This window comes from Aplidium turbinatum, chromosome 3 (assembly GCF_918807975.1).
Source record: "Aplidium turbinatum chromosome 3, kaAplTurb1.1, whole genome shotgun sequence".
Taxonomy (NCBI): Eukaryota; Metazoa; Chordata; class Ascidiacea; order Aplousobranchia; family Polyclinidae; genus Aplidium; species Aplidium turbinatum.
In genome coordinates, this window is record NC_137474.1 from 34,982,205 (window position 1) to 35,000,825 (window position 18,621).

The 18,621-nt window shown below is 39.4% G+C and overlaps 1 protein-coding gene across 3 annotated transcripts in view; it reads right to left on the minus strand.

Annotated features, from left to right (window-relative positions):
* Positions 1-1,342: 1,342 nt before the first annotated feature.
* The window catches only part of LOC145766481 (uncharacterized), a 48,792-nt gene continuing 31,513 nt past the window's right edge, over positions 1,343-18,621 (minus strand). For all 3 annotated transcript variants that reach the window (XM_082578205.1, XM_082578207.1, XM_082578206.1), the window contains 19 exons: positions 18,285-18,545; positions 17,269-17,385; positions 16,799-17,004; positions 15,987-16,245; positions 15,413-15,709; positions 14,702-14,851; positions 13,102-13,509; positions 11,498-11,733; positions 10,892-11,006; positions 10,311-10,454; positions 9,541-9,663; positions 8,591-8,745; positions 7,553-7,831; positions 6,552-6,688; positions 5,552-5,796; positions 4,677-4,810; positions 3,845-3,992; positions 2,353-2,487; positions 1,343-2,087 (listed from right to left, as the gene is read on the minus strand). In XM_082578205.1, the coding sequence (XP_082434331.1) occupies positions 1,935-2,087; positions 2,353-2,487; positions 3,845-3,992; positions 4,677-4,810; positions 5,552-5,796; positions 6,552-6,688; positions 7,553-7,831; positions 8,591-8,745; positions 9,541-9,663; positions 10,311-10,454; positions 10,892-11,006; positions 11,498-11,733; positions 13,102-13,509; positions 14,702-14,851; positions 15,413-15,709; positions 15,987-16,245; positions 16,799-17,004; positions 17,269-17,385; positions 18,285-18,545 (3,702 nt within the window). In that variant the 3' untranslated portion in view covers positions 1,343-1,934. The remainder of the gene's footprint in view (positions 2,088-2,352; positions 2,488-3,844; positions 3,993-4,676; positions 4,811-5,551; positions 5,797-6,551; positions 6,689-7,552; positions 7,832-8,590; positions 8,746-9,540; positions 9,664-10,310; positions 10,455-10,891; positions 11,007-11,497; positions 11,734-13,101; positions 13,510-14,701; positions 14,852-15,412; positions 15,710-15,986; positions 16,246-16,798; positions 17,005-17,268; positions 17,386-18,284; positions 18,546-18,621) is intronic.

Genomic DNA, 18,621 nt, shown 5'->3' on the forward strand with positions numbered 1-18,621 from the left:
TGTTTTGGTAATGTGGTCTGTATTTTGTGGCAACGATTGAGTTTGAAGTTATTATCTGGGAGTCATTTTTCTTCAGTGCTTGTGATTTGAGTAGGCCTAGCTGCTTCATTGTGAAGTAAGATTATCTTTGTAATGATCTTCTGAAAAAACGTTGACTATGATTTTATTGTAACATAATATTAATATTTTTGGTATCAAAAGTAGTTTTGTTTAAAGGTGGGAGTTTGATGCACATAGAATGGTAAACTGTCAAATTTTTTTCAGGCTGTAAGATTTGAAGCAGCATGGATTAAGTAATGTTACTGGTTTGATAAGTAAACGAATTGTCATTTTTAGTTTTTTTCAATGCAAATTTACAAATATTGAGTCTTTGGACTATCTTCGAATTGAAAAGATTGAGCTACTTTTCGTCGAAGGCCTTTTATTGAAGTTGGACTGGAGATTTTCATATAATCTGGTGACATGAATATTCAGCAATTATTGTTATCCAGTTATTGGTGAAGTCTCAGTTCAAATTTTTTTGAATCCAGTTAGGCTTAATATACTGTATATTTTTTTGTGATACACAAGAATGTTTTAATTTGATAGTTTATTTAATTGGGACACAGACAGGTCTATGAACGTAAATTAAAGTAAGCTCAGCCTTGTTTTGCTGTTGTACGTGTTTTTTTGCTTGTGTTTCGTACACGGCCAAGTTGATGACTCTCAGAGATTGTGAGTAATTTAGTATTTTTGAAAATATATACGCAAAGACAAAATTTGGGCAAATTATGTTCGCCCCCCAAAATGTTTTACTCTCCTACGGCTACTCTACTTTACAAAGAATTAATTTCAGCCAAAAACTCCAACAATTTTAAACATACCGACAAAGATCGTGATTGAGAGCAAGGATTTTGCGGTTTAAGGAGAAATCCCTAATGCGTAATCGCACAGTTGGGGAAATTCGTGGATACAACAAATCTTTGAGAATATATAAATGATATTCCTCTTAATTCTCTACTTTGAACGGCATGTGTCATCCTCATTTTAACAGCACATCAATAAACGTTTGTACACAACCTTTATATTCATAACATTGTCGATGAAGGGGGCCCGAAAATAAATGGGTACCGGGCCCGAGAAATCCTGTCAACGGCCCTAAACCTATACCTGCGGTACATTGAAGAAATTATGGTGGATTGGTGGTCATCGTGTTTAATTTCAGTCCACTGTTCTCTAGCCAGACAGCAAAATTCGTCAAATTCGTCTGCAGACGTTGAATCAATGTAACAATGACGGATTTTGCTGTTTGGGTAGCATCACAGTCAAGTTTAAAAGTAGGCTAGTGATATTGGTAGCCTAGTAGAGATGTAAACAATTTTATTAGCAAGAAACAAAACACAGTGCCTCCCGTAACAACTTTAAAACAGCGATACAGGTTAGAAAATAAATAATTTGACACTTTTTGTTTGTGCCACTAGGTAAATATATAATCGCATTAAAACATTTCAACACGCTTTGAGCCTACCAAATCATATCGTGAGCATCACAATGGATTACAACGTTCATTCAATGATAGGATTGAATCTGAACCTTCGCCTTTATATTGCTATAAGCCTATAACTCAGTGGCAACTCTAATCGCTAGTGACGCAGTACAGTGGCAGTAGGCTACCACATTCTATTAATTGAAGACTAATATAGATCTTGTTACGTAAAATCGACGCTGAAAAATATCACAATAAAGAATGAAATGATATTTGGAGACACATCATCCCATAAACAAGCAACAATCTTACTGTAGCCCCTTAACATAGTGACTAAAGTCAAAGCTACTTTATTATTGATAGGCCTATCATAGGAATTGTAAAAAAAATGGAACAACTTATATGCATCACTCGACCCAAAAAGTTAATAAATAAGCTGCAGCCAATCGTATAACAAATTCGAGTCTAGCTATAGATTTAGTGATGGGAAAAGCTTTTGAGCGTTTGCGAGAACGATTTCTTGTGCAATTGGGTGAGATTTCAAGATGTCTTGCAGACCTTCCATCGTCATACTGAAGACGTCCACGTATGTACGTGCCCGCAGGGAGCAAGGTCGTCGCACCTGTAGAGAAATGTGCAATGTTAAAAATATAAATACGAAAACTGAAGTTAATTGCCTGCAGATAGCTCACAAAAACAAACACTCACGAACAAGATTCTTCGAAAAATGTTAAAGCGACTATAATTAGCTTTTCGAAAACTGTTCTTCCTTTTCCCAGTCATTGCTATACGTCTACTTTCCGCTCACAAATATGAAGCAATAACTAGGAAGAGCAAATACTAGGGAGAGCAAATACCACAAAGTGCAAGTAGCATTGGCAACGTACTTTACACAATACGCTCTCGCACAAGAAGTTCTCTCCTTCCATCACCAAACGAACCGAAACTTTATCGTGTTCGCGATTTTCCTCGGCCTCAGCCACGCCACGGTAAATTATGAACATTTCTGAACGAACGTCACCCTGAGAAAAGCAGACAACGCTCACATTTGGTGAAGTGTAACAGCATCGTCAGCAGCTAGCACAGTTTCAAATTATTTTTATTGTGGAAATATTTAGCCTCGGCTGAGAAAGCTTGTAGGAGAGCTTAATCCCTTTGAACCGCTGAGACAGATCCAGTCACCGAGTTTGAGAGGGTAAAGTTTCCGATTGTTGAAGTGTTGTTGTCTGTGAATTATTTCATTCAATGGGTGCTGCTGAATGGAGAGCAGTCCTTGAAATGCGTTGCTCAAGCGCACACCTCCAGAGTCGAACCAGAGCCACTTGATCTTGCGTTATGTGCGTTCGTAAAGTCAGGCGTTTACAAGCAGCGGAGCGGACATCGCTTTGTAACTGAAATTCTTAGGTTTTTGCTTTGCGTCACTGGTTTAAAACCTAGTCTGTGAATATACGACTCTCACAGACTTAACGATGATTTGTCACTCAGAGAATCTATATTCTCTCAATTAATTCAGGGTTGTCGGTATTTTACCCAACCCAAAAAAAACGGGTGTTTTTTTTAAAAACCCACTTAAAAAAACCAATAAAAAACCCAGAGCATCATATTTGTCCAATTTTTATAAGAAAATTGAAAAAATGAAGTAAATTTCCAAGGATAAATTGAAAACGCAGTGGATATTTCTGTACACAAAAATCAAGTACTGCCACTTTGTACTACACTAAAACTCATTTATGCAAGAAGGCCTCATTGTTAAACAGCCCTAGTGCATATTTTATTGAGTTATGCCAGCATGTACTGTGAGTGAGAGGCACTTTATTGGTAAAAAGTAGTATTTGAGGTGAAATAAGCATGAATCTACCTTTTTTTGCATCTTTTTTAAATAAAACCCAATAAAACCCAAAAAACCAGGGCTTTTTTTTTTAAAAAACCCGGGTTTTTCTCAACCCTGAATTAATTTCAACGCTTTTCAAGTAAGGCCGCCCAGCCAAAGAGGTCGCTTCGGACAAAAACGTCAGGCGATTTTTCGTGACTGATAAAATAAGTGTATTGTTTGAAATCATTTTGCCTTACTGGTGGACAGGTTCTACTGCCGTGTGAAAATAATACAAGATTAATTTAACATTAATTGTCAGCATTAAAAAAAAACTGCAACAATGCAGTGTCTATGCGTTTTCAGTCTTTCATATTTCTGAATAGAAAGTTCACTTGATACAAAAACGATATCATAAAAATTATGAACCGTTTGTTCCATACGCTTTCTAAGAAAAGATTAACTTCTTAATCAAAAAAGTAGTCACTTTTTACATCGATTTTACACGTACAAAGTGACAAATTTTGCGTAGGCTACTGGATCTTCGTACCGCATGTCTACCGCGTTACCTGTAAGCAGATATAGTCCCCCGGCATGTAAGCAGTGGGCACCATGACCATGCAAAGATGGCGTTTGAAGTTGTCTGGACAGTCTTCAAACAATTCTATGCTATTGACCATGTCACCACAGATCTGGCTGTAAATATCAGCCCGCAAGCTGGGAAAAAAAACACATAAAATTAAAAAGTGTTGTTTACTGGCAATTACTGGAATGTTTTACCATAACCAACAGTAAAAGTATGTAAATTGCAAACCAAAAATGAGATGGGGTTTTGCGCCGTTCAGCTAATCGCCAATGAATTGCCATAAAAACTTTGCTGACACAGAACACAAGGAAAGGTTATTCTAGCCGTGTCAAAATGTCTGTGCCCTTATTAAAAAGACATCTTTTATCGCAGTGGATTTAATGAAACACAAATTTTGTTTATAATCTTGTTTATGGATTCATCGAAATTGTGTGTAATCTAGTGTACATTTTATCATGTTAACAATTGAATACTAACATCTAATCAATGGACAGCTTCCAAGCATGGCCACGTAACCCAAGCTGAGGTCATAAAAATAATGCTAATAACATTTACGATAAAAACTATACTCCTGGGCGCTGTAAATGACGACAGTGAAAAAATAATTCTTTCAGTCATTATGTTCAGTGAAATGAATACTTTTGAACGACTCTTGAATCCACTTCAAGTTTTCTACTTTATTTATGCAATTAGACACTTTTCTGAAAACAAAAAGAGGCCATGCCGTAACTGTGTGGACGTCATTTGTGCTGAATGTGAATGGACACTTCCGGGTATGTAAAAGTAATCTGCGCGTGCACTTCACCAAATAATACCTGAAGCAAAGATCTGGAAACAAATTCATGACGTTGACGCCTTGATTTTTCATCCACATGTACTCGTAGTACTGGACCACGTGTGTGTATAGCTTCTTGTCAAACTTATGGTCTGTCATGCACCGCTTGACTGCCTGCGTGGAAAGGTGGAAACATCCATTCCCAGATAGTAAATCAGTCGCTTTTTACATTGGTTCAAGGTCTTCAGACGTTGAAACAATGCAAAAAGCGACTGATTTGCTGTCTTGGGTTGTTAATAGCTATTTATGTTGTACAGTACAGTAGATTTTTATGCATAAAAAATATATATATAACCAAGCCATAAAAGTTTTTGGTTACAGTTTGGAGTAGAATATTATCTGCCATCCCTAGTTTGCTGAAGAAAAAAAGATAAAGAATTTGTTACATTTCGTTGTTTTAGCTTGTCTGATGCACAGAATATTAAAGTCCCCTTGTGCAATCAAGACTTACCAAAAAGCTCAAAACATCTTTTCAAACATAAACTTAAAGTATTTTCATTTACATGACCGTGTTTTGCTAAAGTATAACTTTGTCGCCGCGCCGGCCCAGTAGTCTATTCTAGTGGATTTCGTGCCCGCCTCTGAGTCGGTAGTTGTGGGTTCAATGCTTTGTCAAGTCACACTAAGTATCTTATAAAAATGTCTCAATGATCTTCTGCTCACATTTGAGCATAGAAAAATTAAATTCGAGATAATAGTGCACTCGGCTGCGCCTCTATGTACACTTACACACCACTGTGTCTCAACGTGCGGCTGCACTGAACTGTCTGCCTTGCAAAGCGCTGGAAGTAGCATACCGGCAAATAAGAAAATCTTAAACAAAAACACATGATACAACCATCATTGCTCACTCACCGACACGTTTTGTTTGTACCATACTCTCAAGCTTTCGTCATTGGCCAACGTCGCAGCTGCCATCCCAAGAACGTATCCTATCATTACCTTTCCCAAGACCATGACAAAGCAAGCATAGACCATCTCTACCCGAGCCAAGGGCCGGATATCGCCATATCCAGTAGAGGTCATGGTAGACACTGCCCAGTATAAACAGTCGACCCAAGGCAGAAGTTGGTGACTGGAAATATTCGCTGCAACATAGCCTGAAAGATATTTCGCATAAAGTAGAACACATACATGGCATGTTGTAACAAAAGCTTGACCTCGTGTAAACGCACAGGAAAACCCACGAGAATTGAAAATGAATGTTGCCAGTGTGGCAATGCAACGTTTGGCATTGACGTGACAATAAAGAAAATGCGTAGCAACAATATCAGAAAAAACCATGACATAACTTACATTAAAATACAAGGAATGTGTAACCAAGAAGATTGATTGTGGGAATATTTACCCTCGGACTGCGAAAGCAGTTTTTGGAAAATCAATTTTAGCGGTTTCACTTGCGTTATCATGGACGCGCGTTGCTCAATCGCACACCCTGAGAGTTGAACAAGCGTTGATCGATCTTGCCATTTTGTATTGTTTTTCATATCTTTATCCTGCATTGCGGGAAAGCGCTAACGCGCTAATCACTCGGCCACTGCTGCCGATCAAGTTGTAGCATGTAGCAGAGCCAGGTGTTCACTCAGTGGAGATGTGAGGGTGGACAAAATCGATCAAAGCTCAAAAGAAAAAACGAAAAGTTTAAATACGGATCAAACACGGTGTCGTTTAAATGAAGTAAAATCAAACGCAAAAAAAAACGTTTGGAAAAACTTCGAAACACAAGTATAAAAAAAAAAAAAAAACAAAAAAAAACGGAGAAACAAAACTTAATTCAGCGTTTTTTCTTCTTTCATGCAAATATTCCGTTTCAAATTTCAAAAATCACAGTTAAATACAATCAAAGGTAGACCACCTGTAAACTTTCCGCTAACCCACGTGTCGCTTTGGCAGGTTCCAACAGGACATGCGATTGTAAACCAAATCGATCCTATAAGGTTGAAAGCAAAGAAAACACAAAGCAAAGACTCGTACAGTCGAACGACCAAAACACTGCAACAGTGGATGCTTGTCAGATAATTCTTAAATGTTGAGAAAAAAAGGCAACACTGAAAGTTGAAATATATCTCGTGGTCAACCAAAGGTTTCGCAACTTGTACAGGATTTGTCTTTACTGTTAAAATGCAAAAGAAATATGCAAATGCAAACCATGAAATTAGTGTTTTTTTCAGCTGCTTTATTTCGCTTAGATTGAGTAAGCGTGGGTTTACCAGACTGTTACTTTAGAAGACAAATTTGAGCATTTCTACGTCGCAACATAAGTTACTTTTTCACGTGTGTAGATTAAACGTTCTTTTTCAGCCTAATGCAGCGGGTATGCAGTATGCACGTTCGTCATGAGCTTTTGGATCACAGTTCCCCAGTCATAGGCAAATGATAAGTTACTTTACTCATTATAATTGAAGGATAAGCCAAGAAAGCGTTGTACAATATATTCATAGTTTAGGTACAAGCTTTCATTTTTTCTAAGTTCTACTTACTGTACTGGTCGTGCTTGAACATACGATTCAGATTTCAGATAGCACTGACCAGTGACCATGCGTGAGCTTTCGAACTAGGAAATTGTTTAATAAAACATGGGTTAGTCAAGGAGGAGCCAAGAGAGATAGGGAGACTTAAAAGATGCAGAGATTCCACAAGCGAGCAGAAGGGAGCCGTGAATTTACAAAAAGGCGATACATCAAATAGATCATTGTAGAAACGGGAAATCCATAGGGGCGACCCCGCACAGAGAGACTAAAGTTAAAAGAAGGTTTTTAGACAATGACAGTTTATCACGCATGGTCATTGGTCACACTTGAATTAATTTAGAAAAGCAACAATGATCATATACTTTATGTCATTAACCTATCTTACTTGTTGCGGATATTCTTTTCCCAAGTCTTAAAGGTCCGAATAAGTCTGTACATCCTTAGGACTCGATTGAGCCTTGAGAAGCACAGCAAGGACAGGCGGAGTTTGAGGTCCGAGGGAAAGACGGACATGATGTCAAGAGGAGCATTAGCAATGGCGTCCAGTGTGAACAGATAAGGAGACTTTGCGTAGTGGAGATGAATTACTTTCAACGTGTTCACGTTAGAGCTGAACTGATCGTAGAAACTCGAATGGAAAGTAACGAGCATGTCGACGATGAACCTGGAGATATCAAAACACTTCGTTGATGAAATAAATTAAGTTTCGCTTTTAGCAGCATGATCGTTGTTTACTTCACAAATGCAGATACAAAGGAATTGTTTTAGCCTGATGCTGCGAGTTCGCTGTGGTAATAGCGGTTTGCACTAGCTTTCGGACTACGGTTTCCCAGTCATGTGCAATAACGAATGGTGTTGGTCATTCACTTCGGTAATGTTCATTTCGTTTGCATCACCACAAAGATATAACACATAGAGTTTGAAAAATTAATCAATGTATTAGCCGTATCCTATGTTATGCTTAAAGATTGAAATATAGCTCATGGGAAGACAAGAAAGTCAATCTTTGTCATCTTTTTGTAGCACCTAAACTTACGCCCGGTGGTTAAAGATTTAAATGAAATTGTGGGAAAGGCAGGGAAGCCAATCTTCCATGTCCACTTTCAGGCTAGCCTTTTCCTTGCTAAAACAGCTTCATGCCGGAGCGGTATCGAAGCGGAGCCCTTTCAAGCGTAGTACCACGACTCTCAGCCTTCGGCCATGCAGCGTTATTGAAAGAATACTGAGTCTTGTCAAAACCTATCTGCATGCCCGAGGTCGGCGTCGAACCGGGGTCCTTTCGAGCATCAGGCAAACGATCTCACCACTCGGCCACGCTACCAGGATTACATCTTCACGCTCGCCAGGAAAGTAACAAAATTATTTTTTCTGCAACGTGCATAATTGGTGCATAATTGGTTACAAAATAACAAGCGCAACCCACCAGGTGTCGATAGCGTACCCGACTATGTAGAGAACGGGATAATGATTGTAGAAGCAAGCTTGGTAAATGCAGAGTGAGCCGGATAGAAAAGAAAGAAAAATAGTTGCATTTGCCCAAATGAAGCTGAACGTTGATTTGTTGTCAATGACTCGAAACTGCACATGGAAAAAAAATGGTGATGAAATTGTTTGTAATTAAACGAAAATTAACTTGCAACAAAAACGTTCTTATAACGTTGCATGACAAAGATGATGGTTGTGGTGGGAATAACACAAATATGGAATATCGTGATAAGTTATTGAATTGGTCGTTAGAGTCTGTTGTACGCTGTCCAAAGACCTAAAATATTTCATTAAGATAAAACAGAAATAACTATTTACTTACAAAACTCAAACAGATGTTTACAAGTAGGAAAGCTCAGTATAGGGACCTCACATAATGGATTCACCGCAAGAGACAATAGTCAAAAAGTGAATACAAACGAAAACGCTGAGCTTGGTACTTTTGTAAAGAAAAGTGAATTTTTTTAGATCGCTTTTCCATAAAGTTAAAGTTTCACTCGATTTCTCACCACGTAAGTTACATTTTGACAAATGTACAAATCATACATTTTTCAATCATGTAGGCCTAAACAATTGGGTTCATTTTGCAAAGCATCTTTTAAAATATATATACTTTAAAAAGTCATTGTTTGAGTCACTCAAACAATAAAAATTCTGATTAAATTTTTTTGATCAGTGGCATAACAGTGGTTTCATCATCTGGGAGGGCAAAACACGCTTGTGACATTTTTGATACAAATCCAGTGAAATTCAATATTATTGCATATAGCTAGGGACAGCGGGGGAGCTTTCTCACCGCCCACCAGTTGTGATGCCTCTGTTCACACAACATGACTATTGTACAGTGGAAGAGTTTTATGCTAACGACAGCAGAGAATTGTATTTTACCTTAAAGAAAGACGTTTCTTCACTTTTTCTCGGTCCCAAAACATGCATGGAGCTTAACTGTAGAGCAAGATTGCTTGGATGATGCTGATAAGTTGTTGACCTAACCCCACACAGTCTACGATCCTGACAACAACAAATATACTGATGTTTATAGTTTTAACAGTTTATCCATTATCATTTCTTATTCCTATGCGATTCGCCTGAATAACATGTAAAATAAGTTAATGAATGAATTTCCTTGCACATTTACCCAACTGGCCCCCATGGAAAAAGAAGAGCAACATTTGGTCATTAAGATAGAAATGTTTTTATAGGATAAGAGTCAATTGCACTTTGAGTGAAATAAGAATTTAATTATAAGCCCAATCATCGTGCAAGCTAATCACGACCAGCATATTTTATTGAACAGAAATGGTATTGATCATCGGCGTATGAGCAGATCTTTCCAGGCTAGATTGGAGGGCAGGAAATCATCAGCCACTCAACAGTCTCGTCATCCAAGACCCTCATACCATGCGCACAGTGTGGAGGCCGGTGAATGACATGGGCTGCGGTCTGTTCAGTGGCACCACACTCGCATTCTGATGAAGGAGCCAGGCTGATGAAAATGAATAATCAAAAAAATTTAAACAATTTTAGCTGTTTTTTCAAACTAGAGTTTCAGAAAGATGTGCCCATCTTTTAATTTCCCCAGCATCCTCAATCGGTGTTCGGACATAAAGTACATTTCTGATTTGAGTACAAAGAATACCGCAGCAGTGTAGTCCTACCCGGGCTATCGTGGTCATCCTTTTTCGGAATTGTGGGAACATGTTCAATATGTTATCGAGATCCTTCTTTGTCAAGACGTTCAGCTCACAATTCGTTACCGCTCTGATGGTCTTGCTCCTTGGCACAGCGAACAACAGGGCCACCTAGCAGTAATTCATTCATTCGTTAGCCGTCCGCTTGCAAGAAAAATATGGATTGACAAGATAGGCCTACACAATTGTTCCCATCGCCGTAGGAAAATGCCACTTGAAGTTAAGGGTGACTTATTTATTTCAAAATTCCGTGACGTTTATTTTTAAACAAAATGAAAGCTGGTGGATCCTCTTGGTAGCCATTTTGTGACAGTGTGAAGCTAATGCTCTACAACGTTTAATACTGTAAATAGCCAGCCAGCCGGCCATGAACTAGTTGACAGTTAGTGCATAGCAACAGAACGTGACGATGCCATTGCCTTGGCTTGAAATATTTCAAATACATAAAAAAAATTCGCTTAAAGATAAAGCTAACAGGCCAGAAGGTCAAAAAACTACTTCATCTCAAGCATTGCTTGTCCCATCCTTACTAATACAAGAATACGCACTTCACCAAAATGCTGTCCAGGACCGAGAATCTTCATAACAGTATGCTCATCGTCATCAAGCATGGCAACACTGCCACGTTGAACAAAGAACATTTCATTCCCGATGTCGTCTCGTCTGCAGCAACAAGTAGAATAGTGTACAACACGCGCAATGTATGCAATATCACTACTTTGCAAAAAAAATGGAACAAAAGTTACCAGACTCCTTAAAACTAGGTTTGATTAAAATCAAAGCCATTTTATTTTAAAGTGTGACGTCCAATCACGTGATACATGTTAAGTAATCTACGTTTAAGTAAAGTCGTTTTTTTTACTTGTACCAGCAATGTGGTGCAAAACAAAGGGAAACGTTTGAACTACCTTTTTTACTCTTAAAAAGTTTACATTGTATTTCCACCATTCAAAACGTGCTTTCAAATGCAGAAATGACACGAGAAAAAAAACAGTGATGGCTGAGCGCTCCGAAATCAAACAGAAGCAAAACAAATAATACACCACATGGTATATCGTCCAAAATTAACAGCATTTAACAAAGTAGCAGGTCATTTAACTACAGTGTCAGATAAACCTTATCTTTACAATATCATACAATATAAATGATAATACCGGCAAATAATGCTTTTCTTCAAGTAGAGCGAAGGTGTGATGTGGGTCGACAACAATCTGAAAAATCCTCTTGTTTCTTTATCAACGTGGGCACCTTCGTCAAAAGCCTCCCGGATCATAGGACCGTACATACTTTGGCACACACTCGTGCGGATTGAAGGAGGCAGGCCCACAAATAATTTCTCAGGGCTTACACCCCCTGTACGGTCCCAAAGGTAGCAGTAATAATTCAGTACCTGTTTCACATAAAAAAAAGTTGAAAAAAAGGTTCAATAATTATTAAATTGTTTCCTTCTTTTCATCACAACCGTTTTATTTGGTTACCTCTTAACATGAAGTTAATGAGATCAAATATGCTAAAAATGGCACGTAAACAATTTGCACAGGATGTCGAACATGTTCACGAGTGCTGAATCAAAGCCGGTTGCAGTCAAAAATCATTCAATGATGATGATGGCGTATGAGCAATCTTTCCAGGCTAGATTGGAGGGCAGGAAATCTTCAGCCACTCAGCAGTCTCGTCGTCCAGGACCCTCAGACCATGCGCACCGTGTGAGGACGGTGGGTTAGGCAGTGGTGGATGACATGGTCTGCGGTCTGATACGTGGCACCACACTCGCATTCTGATGAAGGAGCCAGGCCCCACTTGTGCATGTCCGAACGAAAGCGGCCGATGCCAGTTCGCAGGCGGTTAAGCCTGACCCACGCAAGCCTTGCGAGGGCATCCCTGGTGGACGGGGATCGGCGTCGGGTATGAAGTCACGGAGCGTGGAGGTGTGATTTTGCCACTCCGTGTTCCACATGTGGTTCGTCCAGTGTGCCGCACTTAAACCAAGTTCTTCTGCGTTCTTAAGTAGTTGTTGTGCGGCAGGCGCAAAGGGGCGTCTTGATTTCAGCCGCTGCTTTATAGGTGGTGGTCGCTTGAATGTTGCATGGAGGAGATGGTCGGGGTCCAAAGCGCGGCAAGCGAAAGAAATTGTGGCTCCTTTACGGCGTAGCTCAGCGGGTTGGATGCCTGCTAGGATGGGTAGGCAGTCCGTTGGAGTGGGACGCAGGCATCCAGTCACAGTACGCAGTGCGTCGTTGATGGCGGTATCATCCAATGAACTAGTTGAAACAACTTTAGGTAATTAAATAGCTTCAAGCCTGCACCTTTGCTTGCAAGTGAACTTATAATGTTTGCAAGTAGGTTGACTTAACAATATACATTTTAAGCAATACAACTTCATAAAAAGAGGGAAATAAGTTTGGAGTTTGATATAATCTTAATTTGTTGGTTGAAAAAATTACTTATTGCCATTTATCCGATGAGCGGCTGCGATTATCACATTGTTCAAAATTGCTATATTTTGTCATATTCCGGCTTACGCTTGGTAGTTGAAGATTTAGATTAAGTGGCAGTGAAGGCAAGGAACCTAATTTTTGTGTCCACCATCAGGCATGTCTTTAAGTGTCCTGTCAAGGATACAGCCACATACCCTTGTGCGGTGTGAAACCGGTGCCCTTTCGAGGGCATACCAAGTCCCTCATCACTCGACTACGCAGACAACATTATAAACGACACAATTACCATGAAAGAAAAAAGTTCAAAAATTGCCATATACCTGTGCTTGTGTTTCTTCTGCCACGTCGTAGACTTTGAAGAATTTTAAAATATCCGACAACCTGTGTTTGTAAATCCCTCGTCTGATGTCATCAGTTTGCGTGTCGGCTGCCATTGCTCCGAGAATGAAAGAGTAAAAGACAGTTCCAAAAATCATGACAACGGTCACAAAAAACATTTCGATGGGCAGCTGAGCGTGGATGTCGCCGTAACCGACGCAGACCAGGGTGGCAGTCGCCCAATAGAAGCTGACGATGTATTGATCGGCTACCGATTCCAAAATAGTCAGTGATGGAAACAGATTGCCTTCTACTACCTTACCCAGCCAGGAAGAGTTCGAAATGTAAGTATTAGCCCCAGAACCATTCATCACGATCATGTTTGGCATTTGTTTGTATTCGTCTTCCCTCTGCGGAAATTCAATAACATATTAATATTGTAGTGTTTTTGGCCATTCAAACTGTTGGCCGTTTAATTTTAGACCGCCCTTGGACTGTACTGCCCGAACGCAACAATACGTTGTAGCAGCGCGGAAGCTATCAAACTGCCATAACAAACAACTCGCTTGCCCACAAACGTCGGACTGTTCCACTACAACATGCACAAATGGAGGATGGCTTCATCCGCGATCTGTGAGTGTGGCAAGGAGGAACAAACCGCAGACCACGCCATGGCTGTTCGACATGTGCCCAAACATCTAGATTTTAGACCGAGTCGCCGCCACTGCTCAAGGGTGGTAAAAGGCAGGACTCCCCGACCCTTGTAGTAGTGGTCCAGTTTTAATCCGGTAATGTCCCCGTTACCGAGGGTGGCTGGATTCACCTCCAATTGTCGCAATCGCCTTCACACCCTGCCTCCACAATCCACATCGACCTTTCCAACGCGTTCTCTCCTGTCAAGCCCACCTTACTGCTTTCCTCCTCAACTCGCCTTTTCCACGGTTTCTTGGGTCTTCCTTGCTTTCTACGACTCTCCACATGCAATTACAGCGCTCTTTTCAAAACTTTATATTCATCCTTTCTCAAAACATGTCCATACCACCTCACTCTATTCGCCTTCGCCAACTTATTAACATTCTTATTCAACCCAAGCAAGTTCACAAGTTCTTCGGTATTCCTTTTGTCCATCAGCTTCACGTCACACATTGCTCTCCCTATCGCTCTCTCAGTTCTTAAAACCGCCAATTCGTTCTCACGTAAGCACCTTGTCTCACTTCCGTACAGCATTGCAGATTTCACGCAACTAGTATAAATTCTTCCTTGGAATAGCGAAAAAGATTAAGGTTCATAAGAAGAAGACTAAACAACTTTTACTGTTTCATAAAGTCGTTTTACATGTGACAGTATTTACTAGTGGCCCTACATACAAATCTATCAACAATTTTCTGTAAAACCAAATCTAAATCAGAAAGTGAAGTGGCAGAAAAACTAACTTACACAGACCTAAGGTCATTTAAAAAAAAAACGCATAAATGACTGGACAATGAAAAAATGAACCAAAACAGTGTTCCAAATGGGTGAGAAAAAACTAACCCTTTGCATCGATTCAATGTGATATGAAGGTAAACAGACTTTCAAAGCGTTACTTTTCTCTCAACTTACATTGTGCGTGTCTACATGGCAAGCAGCAAGGAAATAAATGCAAGCAAACCAGTGGTGCGACACAATTCCAAACATCCCGTTTCTCAAATTCTTTATCCACCGGTTAGCCTCACGGATACCTGACAGCCAAAAAGAGAAGTATCCATGTACCTAAAAGAAAAGCATACACTGCACCGTGCACCGAACATACGTAGAGGCATCATTGTGGAACTACCGTTGGGAAATAGATGTTAAAATGTAGAAATATTAATTTGTACAAAATTATTGATATATATTTTGATGTCCGCTTTTTATGATGTTAAAAATTAAATAAAACAAAAATCAAATCAGAGCATAGTGTGATATATTGAAGCTAACAGTCAAAGAAACAAGATTAAGGAAATGTGCTAACTGAAGCTTTGATGTTGCCGTAGGGATAACCGAAGTTGAACCTGAAAGTGCTAACCAAATAGCGAAAAGCAGGCAAACTGTTGACAATAATTTGATTTTAGACTGTCCACGGACTGCACTACCCGATGGTTACGACACAATTTACCAATGCGGAAACACGTTTAGGTACTGGCTTAGAAGTAACGACCTTCACATGAGAAAGTGCCGTACGATACTACTGTATTGCAGAAGGACACACCCGGAAACTCGGCAATACAAGAAATAAATAAGCACGTTGATTGCGTGCGTATTTCATCAAGAGAATAACATATTGTTCGCTACCTTATACAACTGAAGCAACCGAGTGACACGAAGAATGGCCACGAGACGCCATTGATGTTCAGACATCGCACCGTGGTCTTTGAAGTATTCGATCAACTCGAATGGACACCAGGATAGGAAATCCACCAAGAAACTGGTACGGAAATACTGCATTGCTGTACGAGAAGGGTGGCTCACTAAGACGCCATGGTCATTGAAGTACGAAGTGTGTGCTTTGACGTACTGGTCGAGCAACGTGAAGAAATCAAGGGAATATGACAAACACATCAAGGGCAAGTTGCTTGGCAAAAAGGCAAACTGAAATACAGTTTATGGAGCCAAGTTAATCACTTTTTGTAGCGATGCTTGATGCAGAACGTTCAAAAAGTAAAAAGCAGTTGAATTTCAACTTATTGAATGTTTAAAGTTGAAACCAAGGCGTCTTCTCTTTGAGTTGAAGTAAAAACAACTTTCATGAAGTGAAAAAAAAAAAGAATTAATTTGTATTCAACACCTTTTACAATAACTAAGCTGACCAGTGACCACACCTCACACTGTTCAAAAAAATAATAAACTTATAGCGAGTTCTCCCTACCTGCAATGGTACTACAAATACTGTTATCGTGATCAATACCACCCTGACAGTTTCGTACAGCAAGTAGGACTTGCTTATGGGGTCAAGGGTATACGGAAGCAAAAACATTGACAAGATCTTGGAAACATAGCTTAGCTCCAGCACGTCATCTTCTGAGGAATCAATCTTTATAAAAACAGAATCACTCTTCCGCCTGGCAGCATACATCTTAAACTCTCCTTCCACGGTCTCTGTTTTGTATCGCGCTGTCATAGAGCCCCTGTGGAAGAGTAGGTGCTTTTAAGGCTCTGCAGTAGGAGTTTAGGCTTTTAACGTTAATTTTCTGTAAGTTTATGTCTAACTAAAAATCACCAAATTACAGATAGTGAGATTAATCACTCTAGTCAGTCGCACTGAGCAACAAATACGTCAAAGCACTGGCCTATATGAAAATATGCAGCAAATCTTTAAACTCCATGATTACGATTGTAAAGCGCTTAAAATAACGAGGCATTTGCTGTTTCTCCGCCATACGTTCTATTGAGTGAAACTTTATTTCTGGTTTAAAAGTATGAGAAACAGGCAAGATTAGGCTTTTAAGAAGGCTTTTTTTGGTATAAATGAAATTCATCATAATATATAGCACTGTAATCATCGCAGACATAAGTTGCTTTCAGCGCTTTGCAAAGCAGACAGTGTCAGTGCAGCCGTGTATAGACGCAATTGAGTATAGTATTACTCTGATTTCATTCCTTTGCTAAGTGCTACACAGGAATGTGATTTAATACGATTTGTAAACGCATTTTCCGATCAACAAATCAAAAAACACTAACGGCCATTCCTGCTCTGCATCATTGCGATCTTTGATGGCTTCCAAGACTCTCCTTTTGTATTCCGTGTCATCTTTAATCTTCATCATTTGTTTCTGCAAGGTGGGGAAACACTCCAGAACTCGGTCGATGTCGTCACGTTTAAGAACAAGCAGCTCGCAAGCGGTTTCCGCCACAACAGTTCTCGGTGAGCCGCAACCAAACAGCATCTTGTGACAAAATGGTGAACGATAAACACCAGTCGGATTAAACCATGATAGATTAATTTGAATAGCAGTTTAAAGTATAGTTTAAGGTCAGATTAAACCATGCAGTGTAGTTCTGTGTTTATGCAGTTCTCTGAGTAAAGAATGCGCAAGTGTAAAGTAGTTTGCGCCATTTTTTTAACAGACGGTGAACAAAAAGTTTTTCGGACAAAACTCAAGTCAATGCATTACACGTTTTTATAAATTTGTTAAGAAATTCTAACTTACTTCACATTCTCCAAAGTAATCCCCAGCGGTTAGATGGTCCAACTTGGTCTCAAGGTCCTCGGTAACAATGTAGCAATGACCCTTTTTGACAATGTACAAGTTTCTGGACAAGTCACCCTGACAATAAGAAGAAAGATTATAAAAATAAGCAAAAGTGTCAAAAACCAACAAAATAAAAATCTTAAACTCCTATAAAAAAAAAACAAGCAAAATGCATAAGGTTGATTAAAATCATATTTTAGCTGCTTAACCGACATTTACTGCACTCCATCTTGAAATAAACATTTCTATTGCTGCTATGATATTTATTGTAATAACAAATAGTAGCCTACCTTTCTCCAAGACGGGCCTGGTTAAATGGCGCTTGTAAAGTTTGAGATAGAGATCTTGTAAAGATATTTTTAGCTTTTACATATAAGTACATGGGAATTTTCAAGCTCAAGCCAAGCTGAGCTCAATTAGGCTACACATTGTACACAAGCTAAGTGATGATACAGTGCGGAGTTTAAAACCACCATTTTCAGCCACAAAACAGCAAAATGAAACTAAAGTTTCGTTTTATCTTCGACAATATTCAAACACTTCCACGTTTATCCAAGTATGATTTTTATATAGTCAAAACTAACGTTGCGACCATAAATGGCTAACTCTAACAATACGTCATAAAATGACAACAATAATCATATAGCACAATGAGTTGGCTACAGTTTTGAGCGACCGGCCGGTTTAAATTAGAATTAATGTCCAGCACCCTGTAACATGTACCATTGGACAACGGCAGGGAAATAAAACAAAACACAAAGCAACGAACGCTATTTAGTAGGCCCAGCACATGTAATTCAACTCTGGCGGAAACATTTACAAAGAAACTTTGGTTTTTCTACGAAGCTCTGTCTACAGTATAATAAAAGCCATAAGAATGTATTAGTTCGCGGCTCAATGGTTACCAATCCCTGATGCAGCATACCCGTTTGTTTATTTAAATTTCAGCAAAAAGGTAAAAAGCAAAGCGATACCTCATAGATAACCATATCGCCTTCTGAATAATGATAGATCTGAATGTATTTGCAGAGCATTGCCACAAACGGCGCGTCCACACCACGAAAGAAAGGAAGGGAAACGATGAGGGTATTGAAGCTTTCGTAGAACAAGACATTGCGCAATAAAACAGAAAGCTCTTTGCCTATAGTTTCTTGACCAGGCGTTGCAGTCCCGGCATACCTCTCCCATTCTATGCGCCGTATATTCATAACACGCTTTATCAATGCATCGGGGACCTGAAATGGTATCATGTGATTGGTCACCTAAGCAGAATCAATGTCAAAGAAACAGAAGGGAACAACTGTTCATCAT